The 20,303-nt window shown below is 48.6% G+C and overlaps 1 protein-coding gene and 1 long non-coding RNA gene across 5 annotated transcripts in view; one reads left to right on the top strand and one right to left on the bottom strand.

Annotated features, from left to right (window-relative positions):
* The window catches only part of KANSL1 (KAT8 regulatory NSL complex subunit 1), a 102,375-nt gene that overhangs the window by 10,659 nt on the left and 71,413 nt on the right, over positions 1 to 20,303 (top strand). For all 4 annotated transcript variants that reach the window (XM_051768688.1, XM_051768687.1, XM_051768689.1 and 1 more), the window contains one exon: positions 9,384 to 10,770. In XM_051768688.1, coding sequence (XP_051624648.1) covers positions 9,467 to 10,770 — 1,304 coding nt within the window. In that variant the 5' untranslated portion in view covers positions 9,384 to 9,466. The remainder of the gene's footprint in view (positions 1 to 9,383; positions 10,771 to 20,303) is intronic.
* LOC127461190 (uncharacterized) overlaps positions 1 to 20,303 on the bottom strand; it is a 67,260-nt gene that overhangs the window by 29,826 nt on the left and 17,131 nt on the right. The window lies entirely within an intron of this gene.

Raw genomic sequence — 20,303 nt, 5'->3', positions numbered from 1 at the left:
TGAAACATTTTGGGGGGGTGGTTGAGGTGGGACGTGTGTCCGTGCCTGAGACCGAACCTCTGCCGTGGGGAGGAATCCGGGGCTCTGTTTGTACAGAAGCGTTTTCTCTTTAAAACCATATTTGTCCTTTTTATAGCCTTTGTTTTCACGGAGGAACCTCCGATGCTCTTCCCTGCTTTAGCGTAGTCCTCTTGGATTTCCATTCTGGCACGGGAACAGCGACGCTGCTCAATCTGATTATATATATATATATATTTTTTTTTTTTCTTTAATTGAGAAGTCAGCAGCCTTTTTAAATCAGCGGAGGGGGAAGTGCAATAGAGTTGACCTGGGGTTGGTGAAGGAGAAGCTGGGGGAACCCCCAGTTTGCTGCTGGGACCAGGATCCCGGGAGCTCTTTCCCTCCCCTTGGTGTCGGCCTTCGCCCGCCCTCCGAGACCAGATATGGGCGGCGTGTTTTTTGGCGCGGGAGGGACGGGGATGGTGGTTTTTTTTTTTTCCCCTGTAGCCACACTGCCAAGGTAGCACAGCTGTGTAGGGCTTAATGGATTGATATGCTGCAGGAGCAGTTAATTGTGGAACTTGGTTGTGGTCCTGTTATAGCTGATTTGTAATGATTTAGCAATGAGGATGACTTGTGTTCGTCGTCAGAGGTGATAAAGCAGCAGATGACCAGGCAGATGTGGCTGTGTGTGTTTCTCTTACGCCTTTTTCCCCCCCTCTTTTGCCTTGTATTTGTTTTTTTTTTATGCTGTATTTCAGTCTCATTTGCTCTCAGAGATCATCCGGTAACCGGAGAGCCAGGGAGGTTCTGACATCACACAAGGCAGGGGTGAAAACCGAGCAGTTCTGTGACCAAAGTCACTTCCTTTTGCCCTGTTTATAACTTGTGTTTTGGTGAAGGCCACTGCCATTATCTTAGGAACGCTTGGAACAAAGACTGTCTCTGGAGTTTCAGCACTCCACCCTTCCCTGCTTGGGCTTCACTGTCCTTAGGAACCTCTAAAGGCTTTTCCAGGGAAGATGAGACTCAGTGTGCAGTGAGGTAAAGATAAGGCCTGAGGGTTCTTAGGCCCAGCCCAAGGGAAAGGCTAAAGCTTGGAGAGTGGGAGGAAAGGGCAAGCAGCACATATTTTGATTTATGGGCCTCCCCCCCACCCTCTCTCCGTATAATTTTCCTTTTCTGGAAAATTATATCTTTCTGTTTTTTGAGAATGGGTCAGTGCTATCTCTGCCCATCCTCATTTAACCTGATCTTTTGCATTTTTTGTTTCTTCTTTTTTTTTTTTTTTTACTGGACTGTGAGGGAAACAGGTGGGCCAACTTAGGCCTGAATGGGAATTTAATTCCTGGAAGGGTCTCAGGTGGATAACATAGCGATCAGACCAAATAATAAGCAAGTTCTGCACGCCTGCCTCTCTTCACAGTGTTTATCCTTCCATTAAAAAGAGCCTCTGGAATGGCAGGTGATCTGAGAAGCACCGTTTCCGCTGCTGCATTTTATAAATACCATGTCCCAGCTCATGACTTCCAGGAATACAATGTCTATCTGGAATGAAAAGCAGCAAAGGCTTGGGTTGAGAATCCTCCCCTGTAAACAGCGGTTTAACTGCGTCTTTGAGGATGCAGTTTTTCTGTGACAAATCGTTTAAATTGGAATAAAAGCTTTCTGTTCTTTCTCAGCTGGGCCAGGAGTTGTCATACCCAAATCACCAAGAGTCTGGGTGATGCAGGCCTTGAGTAAACATAATTCCATTAAACCCTGTGCGTGTCCTCATCAGCCCGAGTTCAGAGCCGTGTTTTTGGAGGAGGAGAGTTTGGATAAGGTCTCGTTCAGGTTTTTTTCAAAGAAAGTTAGAAAATCAGTCTGTATCTGCCCTGCCCCTGCTGTCAGCAGGTGACTGCCAAAGGAGAACTCGGTCTAGAGAGTGAGACAAATGGAGAAATGGGATATGTTAATAGCTGGGAGGACTGGAGAGCAGAGTTTTGCCAGCGCAGTGTCAGAATTTAGCAATGAAAGTGTGCTGTTTATCTGCTAGAACGAGGAAAAATGGTAACAAAATCGCTTCTCAGGAGGGGAAATGGGAGCAGCTGTCAGCCCAAGCAGGCCTCATCCTCATCTATGCCTGAGTTAATCTCTTGCTGCAAACTTATTATTTTTTTTAGGTTTGGTGGAAAGGAAAGTTTAATTGAAATACATATTTCTGTATCGGGAGCTGCTTCGGGCCTCAGCAGCCTTAGCAGAAGGTGGACCTGAAAGATTTCTCATTTTCAGCTCTATCAGACGTTGGGAAACGTGTCTCTGAAATCTTTCTAACTTCCTGCCGAGGTCTGCAGCGACAGGGGATGCGATGGGAAGGTGACTGAAGTCGCCTTGCACTAAAGGAGGAACAGCCAACCCAGCTCGGGCTGTAATTCCGGCTGTGAGAAGGAACCTGGGATGGGTGAGGGAACATCACCTTCTATCAAACGAGTGCCTCGGTCCTGCAGCTCGTGTCAGCTTGTTTTTAGCTGCTGCCATGGCAGTCGTGGTGGGCTGGGAGCTGCAGTCAGCTGAGCTGTGTCGTGTCCTGGGGAACCGGGAGCTCAACTCCAGTCAGAATAAAGTATTGAAGGCTGCTAGATTGGGCAGGGATCTGGTGATTTGGGACACTTAATTCTTCTGTTCTCCGGGCTGTTATTTCCTCTTCAGGCCAGTTATCCCAAGGCACTCCAAAGGACTTTTTCTACTGACAGTCTATGCCCTGTTCTAAAGCATTAAGTATAAAATATGAAGTATTAAGTTGGTGCCACTTAGGAGGCGGGGGGGTGTTAAAAGTTTTGGGAACAATCATATGCTTTTGAGCAAAGGTTGGTATGGCTGCACCTACTGAATGAAAATGTGTCTTTAAATTTAAAAGGCAATTCTGTTTTTTGTTTAACTTGCTCCCTGAGTCCTGAGTTCAGTTTTTCATATTTCCTGGGCAACTTGCCCAGATTATGCGAAAGAAAAACAAAATCTCTCTGATACTGGATGGGGGAGACCCAGATTCCACAATTCAAGCTTTTTTATTTTATTTTTTATTTTTGACTCTTGACAGGCTGCTGCTTTCTGCAAATGTCCCATTGTTGTTTTTAAAACCACATTCCTTTTGATTCGACTCTTAACAGCAACTTTGTTCTGTAGAGTAACTTAACAGCGATGGAGATTTTTATCTCCAGCTGCTTTGTTTTCCAAGTGAAGGTGTTTGTGCCTGTAATTATTCACCTTTCCAGACTTTTGTTTGGGGAGATGACAGTTAATGTTGTGTTGTGGCTTTTGTTTTTCTTTCTGACATCATATTGATGAAACCTCCTTTACCTCAGATGATGCAATTGATTTGGTTTATTTATATCCAGTGAGAATTCACAGGCATAAGAGGGAATTATTCTTGCAGAAGGAGACCTCAGTTGCTGCTCAGAGCTGACCAAACCCTGCCACTTGTGTGGACCAGCAAGTGGAAACAGCAGCTTTTAGTTTAATTTTGAGGGCTTCTGGTTGGAAACAAAATAGAGTGGAGCTCAGTAGCATTTCTTATTATTTCTGGCATGTTCTTACTATTAAAATTCTTATTGTCCCAGGGAGATTAGGTGCAAGTCTCTGGTGTTAATAGATATAGAAGGTACTCATGTTTATGTTGTAAAAATCTGTGGTTCTTGTGTATGTTCTTCACCTTTTTTTTTATTAATATTCAGAAAAAAAGCCTGTTTCTCAAATGTGGGTCACTGTAAGCACACAGTCTGCACGTGATAACTGGCTTATCAATAAGGTGATCGTCCTGTACTTGCCTGTCACGTTTCCTTAATTAAAGCTTTGAGAGTTGCCTCTCATGTAAATCTCTTTCTAAATGGGTAAACATCTGTCCTGCAACTATGAAATGTTGGAAGGTGGTAACAAAAGGCAGGTAGAAGATCTGCTGTGGAGAATAGCTGTAACTTTTGGGAGGTGGACGTTGTGGATGTGGAAAATACTTGCAGGGCTCGGGGAGTGAGTTGTTGTGTGTTTGTTACCTGCTGAGGTTAGAAGCACAAATGATGTGTTTTACTCGCAAAATGAAGTGTAGAGGGATTTTATTTCAGCAGGTTTGGGGTTTTTTTGTGTTGTTTTTTTTTTTTTTACCGCTGAAACATCTTTGTAACCACACGAATTGAAGAGCTGGCTGCGCTCTCGGTTTGCAGTGGGGGAGGAGAGGGGAAGTGGGAATTGGTATAATACTCACTTCCTTCAGGGTAACTTTGCTTTTATTTGCTTTTAACAGCACCTTTGTGTACGTCAGGAAATGGGTGTTGGGGAGGGCAGAGCTTTGGGGGTGAAGGGGTTTGAGGGTGTTGTGACCTGGGGGAGGCTGGCACTGAGCACGGAGGTCCTTTGTCCTTGTGTGTGTGTGTTTAAGTCCTCCCCACGACCATCCATAACCTCCTCTGCCTTCGTTTCTCGTGCCAGTTTTAGGAGAAGGGGAATGTGCCCAGGTGGGTTTGAGGGAGGGCCTGGCAGGAGGAGACCTGGGGAAGCAGAGAGGCCTGGCAGCAGCTCCAAGGAGCAGACCCAGTGTGGCTGGAAACCAGGCAGTAGGGACAGGAATTTGGGTATAATATCAGGGATTTAGGCTGTAATTCAGGGAATATAGGTACATTTTTGTGTGTCACCAAGCAGTGGGGGGGGGCTTGAAGGCAGAGGTGGGTGCAGAGCTCAGTGGTGGCCATGGTGGGATTGGTGTCTGGGAGGAGACCTGCTGGTGGGAGAGCATGGAGAGCCCTTCCAGAGGGAAACTGGAGTGACTCTTCAGACTACTCAGAGCTCCCTGATCTTCTCATGAGCCTCACTGGAAGCACCAGGTGCCGGGTTTCTCCCCAAGAAACTCTGGGCACAAAGATTTCAGCAGGCCTAAACTTCCTATATTCGTTTCGGGTTTATTTTCTGAGGCATTGCACAAAATCATGTGCTTGGAAAGCCAGTTCTCCTTTCAAGGCCCGATTGTAAAATTGGGTTTTAAAAGCAGACAGTCTTGAATAAGTCAGCACAGGGAAGGATTGTTTTCAGGGGTGTCATGACCCGGGGTGTAGTGTGACTGGGTGTGCTCCTCGTGCCTCCTCCAGCATCCCATCGTTGCCTCGACCTTATTCCCAGTCTTCCCTCTGCTCTGTCTTGAAAAAGTTTGAATATTGGTGTAGTTGACGTGGAGCTGTGGGTGAAGCCTCCTGAGCAGTCCTGGTGCCTTCCCTCCCTCAGTGGCCTCCCGTGCACTCCTTGGGAAGCGAGGGAAGATGGGCGAGTTACGGTTACCCTGGTTTTACCTGCTTTCTGGAGCCTTTCATCTCTGCTCTGTTAATTACTGCTAACTGCTCTGGCAGTGCTCTAGTTTTAAAGGGAAGATGAAGAACATTCATTCAGTGTTATCCAAAGACACACCGTAAACACCACGTTGGCCTTCCAGAAGCAGCTCCTCTCGGATCTTCCCAAGTGAAGTCCAGCACAAGGGTTGTGCCATGGCTGCAGAAGGCAGGGCTGGAGTTGTACCGTGGCAGATGTGGGGGTGGAACTGGAGCAGTGTCCAGGTACTCTGGCAGTTGTCTCCCAGCAGGAATTGTGGCAGAGGAGAAACCTCTTGGTCCTGCACGTGTCCCCTCGAGTGCTGGGAATTGTCCACCCTTGGCAGGGAAACACTGGAAAAAAGGGACTTGTGGGTGCTTACGTTGATCTGCTGATACTGGTGGGTGGCAGCAGTTTGGGTAGAACTTGCCCACAGGATTTGGGTCCCAGAGGTGGACAAAAAATCTAGGAGAGTTCCTGGAATTACTGTCAGAATTATCAGAACGCTCTGAAAGGCCCTCAGACTGTGTGAATGACCTTCTCTTTCCATTCTATAACCTTTCCAACTTTTCTTTGTTCTTCTTTCCTCAGAGATGCCTCACCTCCCTCTCCAATTCCCTGTTAGGAAATTCCTGATAAGTGTAATATGGCTTTAATAACAACTCAAACTTATAAACAGAGGGAGGGAATGCACTTACAAATGTTCCTTAATGTTTTTTCCAGGGGTTGCTCGTGAAAGTAGAGATTTAATTCAGTGTTAGAGAAGCCAGTGCTGTCCAGCACGCAGAGAGTTTATAAGGACCTAAATAAAATAAAAAAAATAGAGCCAATAACTTTTGGAGGTCATCTTTAAGCTACTAGAACAAAGCCTTATTCTTAGGGGAGGCTTTCCAGGCTTCCAAAGTATTTTAAATGCTGTCCACCCAACGAAAAGTGGAGCCAAGGAGGTTTGGAGTAGCTTAGCAGGAGGATTTTCTGTTTTCCAGTGAGTTTGGTAACCCGGAGGAAGAGGCATTGTCGAAGTTTTGCTTCCGTTTTCTACTTCTCTTAATTTAACTGAGCCCATGACCTGCAAATGTAGGTCATCACCTAAAACTCTCTTCAGCCTGGGCAAACTCCTGAGTGACTGCAGCCCATGTGTGTGTGTTCAGAAAGAATCATTTAGCACCAAGTGGAGGATTTTCTGCACTTTTTGCAGAAAAGTGGGTGTTTCCAGAGCTGCTGTGGTGAAGAGCCCTGGTCCTGAGTTTCCTCTGGAAGGGAAACCCACGTGTTTCTGCGGAACTGGGAGAGCCCGTCAGGGACAGTCACTCCCAGTGTGTGTGTGTCTGGTGAAGGCCTTGGAAGGAGGTTGGAGTGGAGGAAGTCTTTATTCTGTCAGTCTTCCTCCCTGCTCTCCCAGGGGCGTCTTAGCTACAAGTGGAAAGTTCCCTGCAAGTTCCTTTTTCTTCTTTTCTCCCTGAGTAGTCATGTTCAATTTTTATTTGTGGACCCAAGTGGTACCTAAGAGCCATTTTCACTGAGTGTGGCCTGAACTTTTAGGCAATGCAGATCCTTTCTCAGATCCAGAGCGTGGGCAGCAGGTGAAGGGGGTGAGGCTGCTCAGGTGAGACCCCCCTGCAGAGCTGCTCCAGCTCTGGGGGCCCAGCACAGGGAGGACATGGAACTGCTGGAGAGAGTCCAGAGGAGGCACCAAGATGGTCAGAGGGCTGGAGCAGCTCTGCTGGGGGGAAAGACTGGGAGAGTTGGGATTGGTCAGCCTGGAGAAGCTTTGGGGTGACCTGACTGTGGCCTTCCAGGACCTGAAGGGGCTACAAGAAAGATTGAGAGAGACTGTTTCCAAGGGCCTGGAGTGACAGGGCAAGGGGGAATGGCTTCAAACTGCCAGAGGGCAGGGTTAGATGGGATTTTGGGAAGGAATTGTTGGCTGTGAGGGTGGGGAGGCCCTGGCACAGGTTGCCCAGAGAAGCTGTGGCTGCCCCTGGATCCCTGGAAGTGTCCAAGGCCAGGTTGGATGGGGCTTGGAGCAACCATGTCTAGTGGGAGGTGTCCCTGTCCATGGCAGGGGATGGCACTGGATGAGCTTTGAGGTCCCTCCCAACCCAAACCATTCTGGGATCCTCTGACTGTGGAAGGCCTGACTTTTGGACCTGGTGAGGAGCCAGCCAGCTGGCCAACGTACACAATCATTGGAAGCCACACAGAGCAAAGAATTTTGGGCATGTGCTGTGAGCCTTCCCCCCATGGGAATGTGGGTTTGTTTCTCTAACTCATCTCTGACTTTTCACCAAAATTGAGGGTTTAGTACTTAGTGTTTTCAGCTCTAATGTCTTGCCTGTGGTCCCTGTTGTGGGGAAGCACCTGGGTCTGACGCTGGGGAGCAACTGTGGTGCAGCTGGATGAGGCTGGAAACAAAACTGGCTGGGAAATTTTCCTTGCTCAACATATTAAAACTTCAGATAGTCCTCGCTTTTCCTGTAAAGTGGTGTATTAATTTGGTCATTGGGATGTGTTAATGAACAGCTACAACAAGCTTATGCAAATTTATGTGAAATTAGAGAATTGGCATATCAGGCAGGAGATCAGGGCAACTTTTTATTATTAAATTGACATTGAAGTATCTTATGAAGATGCTAAATAACTTCATCAGTAAAAAGAAAATAAAATAACTGTTGCTCTGGCAGCACAACCTGTACTGAGGGTTATTTGAATGCTATTTAAAAAAGGCATTTAAAAACACTGACACCTTCAGTGGTAAAGAAAGAGGGTGAATGACCAGAAACTTGAAGGTGGGTGGAAGGTGGTTGCAGTGTACAGGAATGAAGTGTCTTGGGTTATTTCTCTTAATTTGTTTGCTCTAGTTGAGTTAAGCCCTGGCTTGCTCTGACAGTCAGTGTAGAACTGCTCTGTGTGTGGGGGGAGGTTAATTTTTATCCATGCTCTCGAAAGGGAAATGGGAATTGCTAACACTGGAAATCACCTGGCTCACTCGGAAATGTACTTCTGGGAAAGTAGGTTTCATATACACCAGGGAAGTGCCTTTCTTCAAATCCAAGGTTTTCAGGGAAGCAGTGGGGTTTCTTTAGCTACTGGGAGTTTTAGCATATGGAGATTTGTTCCCATCAAGCCCTGTCTGTGTTCCATGTTATAGTTCTAATTTGTCATTTTTAACACCCCTGAGCTGGCAGCAGAAGCAATAAAAACTGTTTCATAGGTGTAGCTCGGGGATTGCAATGATGAAGTTGGTGAGCTGCTGGCACTGAGGAATAGGTGTTTTCAGGGCCAGGCCTTTCATGGAGGCCTGAAAGGATTCTGGTGTGCTCGTGGATCTACTGAAAGATGGGAACAGCTGTTACAAACAGGCATTATAAGAAAGATATTAAGCTATTAGAGAGTGCCCAGAGGAGGGCAATGAAGATGGTGAAGGGCCTTGAGGGGAAGCGGTGTGAGAAGTGGCTGAGGGCACTTTGTCTGGTCAGCTGGAGAAGAGGAGACTGAGGGGAGACCTCATTGCAGTTACAGCTTTTTCAGGAGGGGCAGAGGAGGGGCTGGCCCTGAGCTCTGCTCTGTGGGGGCCAGGGACAGGACCCAGGGAATGGCTGGAGCTGTGTCAGGGCAGGGTCAGGTTGGATCTCAGGGAAAGGTTCTTCCCCTAGAGGGTGGTTGGGCACTGCCCAGGCTCCCCAGGGCAGTGGGCACGGCCCCAAGGCTACCAGAGCTCCAGGAGGGTTTGGATGATCCTCTGGGGTCCAGGGTGTGGCTCCTGGGGATGGTCCTGTGCAGGGCCAGGAGTTGGACTGGATAATCCTTTTGGGTCCCTTCCAACTTGGCATGTCCTGTGATTAACTTCAGGAGATCCTGAGGACCAACCTGTGTGTTGCTGCTTCTGTTCCCACCCTCCTGGTGCCCGAGTGGCTCCACGGAGCTCCAGGCCGGGGCTCCCAGAGGACGGCAGGGATCGCGTCCATGAGCCTCGCTGCCGTTGCCTGTCCTGTTTGGTTTATTTTCTCTCAAGTGCAGTTCCTAACTGTGTCTTTTCCCCTTCCCTCGTGCAGGCTGCCCTCGGGAGAGGCAGTGGGAGGCAGTGGAGCTGGCCTCGGCACCGGGAGAGGCTGGACTTCCCGTCTCTCTGTGCTGAATGGCTGCGATGGCGCCCGCTCTCACTGACGCAGCAGCCGAAGCTCACCACATCCGATTCAAGCTGGCTCCCCCGTCCTCCACCTTGTCGCCTGGCAGTGCCGAGAGCAACGGCAACGCCAACAACATCCTCCTGGCTGCCAACGGCACCAAAAGGAAAGCCATTGCTCCGGAGGATCCCAGTCTAGATTTCCGAAACAACCCGACGAAGGAAGAGCTGGGCAAGCTGCAGCCGCTGGTGGCCTCTTATCTCTGCTCGGATGTAACATCTGTCTCTTCAAAAGAGCCTCTGAAGCTGCAAGGAGTCTTCAACAAGCAGACAGTCCTTAAATCTCACTCTCTCTTATCTCAGTCCTTCTTGAAAACAAGTGATCTGTTGGGGAGGCAACCGGTGTTGGAATTCACTTTGGAGAATCTAAAAACAATGAGTACTAATAGCCAGCCACCTCTCCCACAAGCGCCTGTAAATGGCTTGGCCAAGAAATTGGCCAAAAGTACCAGTTCAGACCATGAAAACTCTAGTTCTCTGAATGGTGGGAAGTGTGCTCCTCCTTCTGCTGCCCTCCAGACTGTTGACTATAACACAGGAGGTTCCGAGTTGGGGGACTTGAAGACCGGGTTGACCAATTGCACTCTTCCACACAGAAGCCTTGATGCAGAGCACACGACTCCCTTTAGCAATAATAGCACTGCAAATAAATCTTCCCTTAATTCCACAGAGCAGCAGTGGGTGCTCGAGGGCGGCAGTGGAGAGACCCGGTTGCCCGGTGTCGCGAGTCGCTCCGACTTCGGGAGCAGCAAGTTGGAGGAGCAGAAACCTTCTCTGTTGGCTGGTCACCACAGCGCCCTCGACTCCGAGATGAGGACGAGGGCGCTGCTCCGGCGGCAGGCAGACATCGAGAGCAGGGCCCGCAGGCTGCAGAAACGCTTGCAGGTGGTGCAGGCGAAGCAGGTGGAGAGACACATCCAGCAGCAGTTGGGTGGCTTCTTGGAGAAAACTCTGAGCAAGCTTCCAGCTTTGGACCCGCTGAGGCATCGGAGCCAGCTGATGTTGACCAGGAAAGCAGAAGCAGCCTTGAGGAAAGCTGCGAGCGAGACGGTCACTTCCGAAGGCCTGAGCAACTTCCTGAAGAGCGATTCGATCTCGGAGGAGCTGGAGAGATTCACGGCCAGCGGAATGGCCAACCTGAGGTGCAGCGAGCAGGCGTTTGACTCGGACGTCACCGAGAGCAGCTCGGGAGGAGAGTCGGACGTCGAGGAAGAGGAACTGACCAAAGCAGACCCAGAACAGCCCCACGTGCCACTGTAAGTAGCACTCGTGCTTGTTTACTTCTACTGATGGGGAGCAAAGTAGAGACGTGGGGTTTGTAGGAACGCTAAGTTTTGGATGGTCTCGGATCAAAGAATTTGTTGGAGGTGGTGTGGTGTGATTTGCAGCACGTGCAGCACTGAAGATAAAATTCCTCATGCATATTGGAAATAGCCTTTGGTGTTTGTGGAGCAGCAAGTCCTGGAAATACTGGCTGGCTGGAGTGGTGTGAGCTGCAGATACAAACCCAGAATGCCATAAACACCTTCTCTCCAGGATGTGTTGGACCTGTCCTCTGAAATGAAATGTTTGCTGTTTTGCAGTGGGAATGTTTGTAGTAAATCTGTTGTGTAAAGTAGGGCCAGTCTGAGTATCAGTACCTGGCAGCATATTTGTGACTCGGGAATTATTTTATTTGTTAAGTGAACTGGCTGGAAAAAAAACCCCAAACCTCTGAAAGGATTTGGTCCAAGTGCCAGGGGAAGTGTGAAGTGTGTTCTCCTCTTGAATGTGGGAAATTATTGCTGGGAATTTTCATCTTGTCTGTGAGTTGCATTAAACGATGACAACAGCTTCATAATTATGTTGTTAACTGGATGCTGTTTGCATAAGTATTAGGTGTCACTTTGTGTGTGGAGGAGGAAGATCCTTGTCAAGGCAAAAGGTCTTGAGACAGGTCAAGGAAGAAGGGAAATTTTTCTTCCAAACCCCAGAATTTTCCAGTATTTCGCACAAATCTCTTAAAAGGCCGTATTCTGTGTGTAGTCTGTGTGAAATCTTGCTTGCATCAGTAGATGATCTCTTCCACCCTGATGGACCTATTGAACCGAGACCTCAGTCTGTGAAGTATCGCTACGGTCGACAAAAAGCTCCCTGCAGCAGGCACAGGGGTCCTGGTTGGAATGCTGATGGCTTTCCCATCGGGGCTGGAAATAGTCACCAGGGCTTTCACATTCCTGCTCTGCTCTGGGCTTGTTCAGATCTCTGTGGAGAAATAACCGAGTGGATTCAGAGGCCTGTTGTCCAGAGCGAGTTAATGGCTGCTCTGTGACACAGATTTTACTGAGCTGGGTAGATGTGAACAGTGTGGGCACTTGGGAACTTCAGGGCCCTCCGAGCACACACTCATATGGATGAGTGCTGATAACCAGATGTTACAGCTCTTGGATATTAAATTCCCACTCAATGTCACATCGTGTTTTGGGATGGTGGCACAGGGTGAATTTCTGCATGTGAAGCCTTAGATGTGGTGTGAGCTCGGGTTTCTCCCGGTGCAAAGCTGGTAGCTGAACATGTGATCCCTCCTGGCTGGACATAAAGGGGTTCTTGTGCTGCTAGAAACAAGAGTTTAGTAACTTTATTCCTGATTTATAACATCCACAAACCTACCGTTGGGATTACTGGCAAAATTGCATTTATAAGTCTTGTAGTAGCTATTGGAGGAGACATTTGATTAAAAATCTGTTCAAAATAATATTGAATTTCCCCTCTTTGTGGGTTTCACGGCTTCACGTGTTGTCTGGCAAAGTGAAATTTCTTTGCCACTCCTCTTAATCCCAGGAGGAAGTGTGGTATTCAGAGACACGACGCGTGAAATTCTTTGCTGACTTTTCCGCCCTCTGCGTTCGTCATGCCTTCACGTCCCCAGTACCCTTAAAAAGCCAAAGATTGGAAAGCTCATAAAAAGACTGATCCCTCTATTGTCTCTGGGTTCAGAAGCTGGTGTGTGTGCACGCTGGCATCTAGGCCAGGCCCACCAAACCTCGTTTAACGTTGGTGCCTGTGGGTATTTAGTAATTAGCAGCCCCGGCATTGACCGTCCTGTTGGATGAGTGCTGTGACATTGGGGCTCCAACACTGCGTGTTGGTGCTTGTTAGAGACTCAGGTCGACCTTAAGAGCTGGTACAAGCCTCTGAGTGCATCTAAACCTCATTCTTTTCCAGTAGTGCTGGGAGGCAGGAAGGGGAAGAGCCGAGTTTTCCACTGGGAAGCCGCCCTGGGCCAGCTGATTGTACAGAGCCATTGTTGTCCATTGGTGTGAGTGCAGAGCCTGCTCAAGGAGGGCTGGATTTTGCATCTTGTAGAATTTACTTAGTAGAAGGAAGACTTGAACTCCGACTGTTTTAATTTTGGTAGTGAGATGGAACATCTTAAGTGTGTAATGGAGATATTCCAAAGCACCTGGATATGTTCCTGTGTAACCTGGGTTGGACTGGATGACCTCCAGAGGTCCCTTCCAACCCTGACTATTCTGTGATTCTGTAAACTTCTGTCTCATTCCACAGTCACCATCCCTTGGCTCTGTATTGCCTCTGGGTGCCTCTGCCTTCCCCCAAAAACCTGTTGCTTCCTCCTAGACCTTCAGTGACAGTTGTGCTACAGTTTTCCAAACCCACTGGCACTGAGGGGCCATGTCACCAACTGCCTCTGGGATTCCAGTAGGAGCAGGCGAAAGAAACAAAGACTGCTTACATCATGCTTAGATAAGAGCTGACCTTTGAGTTTTTCTGGCGTGGTGGCATTCCAGAATCAGTATCTGGTCAAGGACAGACTTTGAAGCATTTGTACTGTTCTGACCTGCCTGATCTCGGCTATGGAGCAGCATCTCCCTGAGGAATTACATCTTCCCAGCAGCGTTAGGGGTGTATCAGAGCCTGGCAGGTCCTTTTAAAGCACTCCCAGATGTGCTGCCCAGGAAGGTGCCGTCTCTCTGGTGCATAACCAGGCCACCCTTAATGCATAAACAAAGCAGGGAGGTGTTTGTTACACCTTGGGAAGCCCTGCCAGCCGTGGGCTGGGTTTAACAGGGTGCTGCTGGTTCTCAGGCAGCCGGTGGGGAAGGCAGGTGTGTGCAGGCAGGGTTGGGCAGTGCTGTCCTTGGGTTTGTGTCCATCCAGCACCACCACGTTGCACTTGAGCTGCTCTGGGGTTGGTGACACAGCTCTGCCTCGCGGCTGAGATCCCCGTCCATGCTGCTCCAGCAGTGGGAGCCGTGCAGAGGAGGACTGGGAGGAGGCAGCTTTGCCTCTGCTCAGAGGTGAGGAGGGCAGGCTGGAGCCTTCCCTGTGGAGAATCCCAGCTTCTTTGGCTGGGTGTGACTGGAGGCAGGAGCTGTCTGTGACTGTGAAACCTGTGCGACTTTGAAAGGGCCCACGTGCCCTTTTGGGGTGGAGAGGCCCTGGCACAGGTTGCCCAGAGAAGCTGTGGCTGCCCCTGGATCCCTGGAAGTGTCCAAGGCCAGGTTGGACGGGGCTTGGAGCAGCCTGGGCTGGTGGGAGGTGTCCCTGCCCATGGCAGGGGGGTGGGACTGGACGAGCTTTGAGGTCCCTTCCAACCCAAACCATTCCTTGGTTCTCTGCTGCTGTCAGTGTGGTGGGATCAGGAAGTGCTGTTTGTGAAAGGTGGCTTGGAGCAGGGCATGGAATTCCTCCCAGTGCCAGAGGGCTGCTGGCTGGAATCTGGCTTGTGTGGCCAAGTGATGGTTTAGCAAGTCATCAGAGAGAGTCCTGGTGTTTCTGTGGCCCTGTGTTAATACATATAAGTAGGAAATATGTCATGGGGCTGGTGCATCTTTACAGTGATTGGTTTTCTCAGGCTGGTTGTTTCTTTGGTGTTCTTGTGTTTGCCTGTAGACAAGTTTCATCAGAATTTGTCAGTTATTTTTGGCTGATTAGTTACCTGTGTCAAACAACAACACAGGCATAAGCTGGTGAGAGGTGGGTGATTTAGTCTCTAATCCTCAACTTCAGTCTGTACCATGGAAAAATTTTCTGAAAAGGTAGTGAAACCAAATATTTAACTGGGACTTATCTTTTAGCTCAGGTTTCTTATCTGGAAAGTCACTGTTTGGTTGACAGTTGCACCAACCTGCTGAGAGGGAACTGAAGTTCCTGGTGACCAACTTCTCACACCTCTGACTTCCCACAGGACCTTTTCCAGGGGTCAGGCAGTACCTCCAGTGTTCAGTTGTGGTTGTTACGATGCCTATGGCCACGATGCCTTTAATTATTCCCGTGCACTTTAATTATTCCCATTTACTGGTGGGAAATCCGAGCACCTTCTGCACTTTGGTGTTGCAGTGAATCATTTCACAGCCCGTGTGTTGTCTCCTCCCCGTGCTGCGTCACGTTGTGCTGCCGGGATTTCAGAGTTGCTGGGCTTGGAGTAGTAATTAAGGTTTCTCACAAAGAAGTGCTTTTCCCAGCACTCATTTCCAAGGCCTGTGTTGGAGAGGGATGCACATGGCACTTGCCTGGGGGTTGTTTGAGGGGTGGGCGCAGTTGGTGCATCAGCTGACTGAGAAATGGGGTTTAGAAATTCTGGGTTTTCTCCCTCAGTTATGTTTTTGAAGCGAGAGAGTGATAATAAAGCCCATACCTCAAGGGCAATTAGATAGTATTTCTCAAATCTGTGACTTCGTGGGACTGTAATTCAGATGGCAAATCCCACACTGCAATTCAGATGGCAAATCCCACACCGTGGGGACTAAGGAAGCTTTTCCTGCTGGTCAGAACCACATTTCGCCGAATTATTTATGCAGAGCAATCCTAAAAGTTTATCTCTTACTCTTTATTTCTTTTTCAGTTACCTGCTTGATTTTTTTGGGGTGTTTTTCTTGTTTACTTCTATCTTTGCTCGTAGGTGCTGAGGTCAGCACGGTGCTTAACTATATTTTTCAGCTGTTTATGAAAACTGGCATGTGCTGTCCCTGAATTGCTGTAATCCATGTGCTGGTCGGGAGAGATGTCCCTTAAGCCTCTTTCGTTTGGGAAGAGAGATCGAATCCTGAAGTGTTCTTGCTTTGCATTTGAAAGCAGAACAATAGAGCAGTTCATTGTTGAAAAATGCTTAATCAGGTATCAGGAAGTAGGACACTCCAGGTCCCTCTTGCTTTTAAGAAAAGAGGGCGAGTGAGGGTTGGTTATTTCTTGGAGAAGTGCTGGTCATAGTACACCTTTTATAGACATAGGGTGTCTGATAAGTTGTTCTGACTTTTATCAGAGCCTCGTGCAGCCCTGGCTGGAGTTGTGGCAGGGAGGTTTGGTGGGTTTGGGGTAGGTACATTGCTGTCCACAGAACTTTGGAAAAGGCAGTGTTGTTGTCTTTCATCCAAGAGAGAGTTTGATGGTTTGGTTTAAATTTATCTTTTTAGGCTGAAATCATATTTGTTTGTGGGAGGGGGCAGAAGGGAACCATGTCCCAGCCCTGGAAGTGTTCCAGGCCAGGTTGGACGGGGCTTGGAGCAACCTGGGCTAGTGGAAGGTGTCCCTGCCCATGGCAGGGGTGGAACTGGGTGGCCTTTAAAGTCCCTTCCCACCCAAACCAGTCTGGGATTCCGTGATCCATCACTCCATGTTGGGTCACACGTGCAAGGAATAACGTTGGCTTTGGGTGCTGTGGTTCAAGAAGACACTGGAATTTGGTGTGGGGGGTGTTGATGCAGACAGAGCATCTCTCTGGCAGATGCCCCCCGTGCTCTGGCAGGGTTTTGGGTTGTTCTCTTTGCAGTCAGGTCTTCTTTCCCTGTTTCTCGGGCTGTGCTGAGCTGGTGTATGGAAGATAATGTGGAGGACTGGGAATGATTTGGTGTCTGGCACTGCCAATAAACTGCTCTTTGTCTCTGTAGCCCTCACCCAGTGGGGCAGCAAGTAAGAACAGGCTGTAGTTCAGATGTTTTTAGGACTTGTGGGTGACACTTTGGATAGGGCTGTATAAATATTTACTTTACTTTTCATTGGAAAAAGCCTGTCAGAGCATCTGAAGCAGCAGAAACAAATTTTTCTGTGAAGTTTGTGAATGTGAACTGACATTAAAAACCCGATGTGGTGCTTGTGTGTCTCCTGTGGAATTGGAGTTGGTGTTTGAGCGAGGGAAAGGGGCCCCGTTTAGAGCTGATTTCCAGTGTTGAAGGCTAATATACCACTGTGGGGGATGGGGAGAGGCTTACATTGTGTTACACCAGCGTCGGGGAGCAGCCACAGCTCAGAGCTGCGTTTTTATTCTTGCTAATACTGCCACAAGACCAAAAATTACTGCATGGCTGAGATTAGAATTTCTGCATGGCTGAGATTAAAACTCAAGCAATGGCAAACGTGGAATTCCTTAAAGAAGAGCTTGTAAGGGTACTTCCAGGTGTCTTCCTGAAAGATTTGGGGTTCCATTCTGCAGTGAGATGGGCTTTCCCCCCCTCCTCCTTTGTTCTCTCCTCCAGCAGATCCGTTCTGGTTGCACTGGCTCGGCAGCACCAGACTTCCAGCTGGGGGAAAATGTTTTCCTTGCTAAACTGGCACTACCCCAAGAGCTTTTTCCACGGAGCGTGTTTTGGGCACACCCTGGATGTGTGGGGCGTTTTGCAAGTGTCTTGTTTCAAAGGCTTGGAGAGCTTGGGTGGCTTTGCTGGGCCCTCCTCAGATAAAACGCTTTAGGTAGGAGAGAACTTGGAAAATTGACTTAGTTTTGCTTGCTGGATTTCAGAATGAAAGAAAGGACTTGAAAATGTAAATAAGTGAGGGCCTGTGTATTGACTGGGAATTCAGCTGGGAGATGGAAAGAGGAACATGAATTGCTGTTGGGTTTGCTGCAGTTGCCCTTCACATCTCTGGAGCCAGCTGGGGATGGTTCAGCTCCCCCCCTCACTCTGAGCTGTCTCTGGTTGTGGCTCTGCATTTGAAAGACTTGCTTTCACTTGAAGTACTGAAATGGTTTGCTTAAGTAACATCCAGCTCTTTTTTCTTCCTTTTAAATTTGTTTTCCCCCTATTTCTTCTCACCCCCCTCTGACCTTCCCTGTGATAGGGTTACTTTCTGGAATGCCTGCTCCAGCTTTGACCTCGGCACTGAGTGAGCTATTTATGGGCAGGGTACCTGGCACAGGCACTCCGAGTTAAGGATTTGCTCCTGGTGCCTGGGACTTTCCTGTAAAGCTGTGATTTCATTGGGTTGCATCAGCAGGCAGGGGGATGATGCTCTGGTGAGAGAGAATATTTGAAAGGGCACAGACAGTCAGAGTCTTGTGCTCTCGACACCTTCACTCTGCCGCTTTCACATCCACGTGATGATGACGGGGTGTCTCAAAAATTTCTCTGCAAATTGGTCGTGTCGAGGGTGGTTTCCCTAATTGCTGCCCCTCCCCAAAGCAACCTTCAGCTTTGTGCCCAGACCTGCCTGTCCCAGCCCTGACCGTGGCGGGGAGGTCACCCCGTGGTGTGTTTAAAGCTCCTGTGTTGGTTGTGAGCTGCCAGGTTAGTGAAGGTGAACCCCTTGGCAGATGGCTGTTTGCTCCCTGATGCTCCTGTTGCAACCAGGATGTCTCAGCTGCAAAACGAGATGTTCCCTGTGATAGTGGTGGCAGAGCTGGGCTGGCACATCCCGTGACGCTCCCGCTTCGGAGGCACATTAATTTGTGCTGCCTTATGAATGAGCACAGGGTGCTCCTTCCACAAGTGTGGGATTCTCCAGGAGGCCCAGCCCATTTTAAAGAGTCAGAGCTCCCTTATCTCTTAAATCTGTGCATCCTGACTGTAAAATACATTCACAGAGCCATAGAATGGTTTGGGTGGGAAGGGACCTTAAAGCTCATCCAATTCCACCCCCTGCCATGGGCAGGGACACCTCCCACCAGCCCAGGTTGCTCCAAGCCCCGTCCAACCTGACCTTGGACACTTCCAGGGATCCAGGGGCAGCCACAGCTTCTCTGGGCAACCTGTACCAGGGCCTCCCCACCCTCACAGGGAAGATTTTTTTTCCTAATCTTTAATCTAAACCTACTTTCTGTCAGTGTGAAGCCATTTCCCCTTGTCCCATCACTCCAGGCCCCTGGAAAACAGTCTCTCTCCATCTTTCTTGTAGACTCCTTCAGGTCCTGGAAGGCCACAATTAGGTCACCCTGAACCTTCTCCAGGCTGAACAATCCCAACTGTCCCAGCCTTTCCTCCCAGCAGAGCTGCTCCAGCCCTCTGACCATCTTGGTGCCTCCTCTGGACTTACTCCAGCAGCTCCATGTCCTCCCTGTGCTGGGGACCCAGAGCTGGAGGCAGCTCTGCAGGGGGGTCTCACCTGAGCAGGGCAGAGGGGCAGAATCCCCCCTCCCCTGCTGCCTGTGCTGCTTTTGAGTTCTCTCCCACTTTAGCAGGGGAACAGTCAGAGGAGTGAGAGCAAAGGGGTAGTTTTGACACAGATTCGCTGCAGTTTCAGGTGTCTGCTCAGTCAGCACCGAGTTTCAGCAAGTTTTGAATGTCATTTCACTGCTTAAAAAGTGCCTCCTGGCTGGGTGGGTTTGTGAAAAACGACTTCATTTGGCTGCTGGCTTAATGAAACATTCAGTAATTTAAAACAGTGCAAAAACTAAAATACACCTCCCACTATAACAGTGACCTTTTATTTATATTGGGCTCAAAACATTTGATCATCAAATTACCCAAATAGAGAACTAAGAAGGATCAGGGTTCTCCTTGTGCAGCAGAGCTTTAGGCTTTTGTGACATTTTAGCAGTTTCCATGGTAACACATAACGATGTTGTAAGAAATGTTGCAGGAATTTTATTTGTCTAAGGGAGGACTTTAAAATATTAATGGCAGGCAGTGTGAATCAGGGGGAAGTGAGCCTGATGGGAGGCAGAGGAAGGGATTTGATGGAGTGCCCAGAGCGAGCAGCCGTCCGTGGATTGAATTGGTCTTGGCCAGCAAACAGGGGAAAAAAGAGAGCTCCAGTCATCTCGGGAATATTTGCCACAATATTTCCTCTCTGCTGCTACAGGTGAAGCTTTGGGAATATTCTGCTGTCGTTTGTTCTTCGGGTCCAGGTAAAAAATATTTTATCTCTGATAAAGTCCAAAAAGATTTGGAGCTGTTGCCCTGTTGACGTTCACGACGTTCTGAGCTTAGTTGAGATAAAATTGGATGTCTTCATTTAGAAGCCTTTGAGGCAGCTCACAGGCTCTACAGGCAATCTGCAATTCCTGAATTCCCTGGTGGTTCCCACTTAATGCCCGGTGTTGAGCTTGGGCTGATGATGTTGCATTGCATTAGCAAATTCAATCTGCTCTTGAGAGAGAACCAAAGGGGGTTTATGTAGAAGCAGTAGACCTAAATCACAAAAAAAAAAAAAAAAAAAAGAGAGGTTTCTTGGAGAAAAAGGGTTTAGAGAGGGATGTTTGTGTGCACATAATAAATATGTGGGTATATATTAAATATGAGTTGTGGGTCAGCAGCCGTGGTCCCAGCCCTGTATTCCCACCCAGTTATGTGACTGGAGGCCCTGGAGGGCAGTGAAAAGCACTGTGATTTAGATGACTTGGCAATTAAATCACCTGTAGAAACCCAGCAAGAAATTCCCACTTTCCAGACTGGCACGACTCTTACTTCCATATATCTTATCTGTGGTTTTGGTTATTGAGATAGATACTTAATCTTTTTATTGTTAAGTTAGGAGTTAAGTCTTCTGAGCTTGTGGCAGCTTGTGACCAGGAAGCTGCCATGGGCCAGTCCCTGCCATGGACAGTGTCCTTTGGATGGAGCCTGAGTGCCCTCTG

Source organism: Manacus candei, unplaced genomic scaffold (assembly GCF_025592945.1).
Source record: "Manacus candei isolate 608988 ecotype Guabito, Panama unplaced genomic scaffold, ASM2559294v1 h1tg000096l, whole genome shotgun sequence".
Taxonomy (NCBI): domain Eukaryota; kingdom Metazoa; phylum Chordata; class Aves; order Passeriformes; family Pipridae; genus Manacus; species Manacus candei.
Note: the sequence above shows the minus strand (reverse complement) of the source record. Positions and strands in the feature narration are given on the sequence as shown.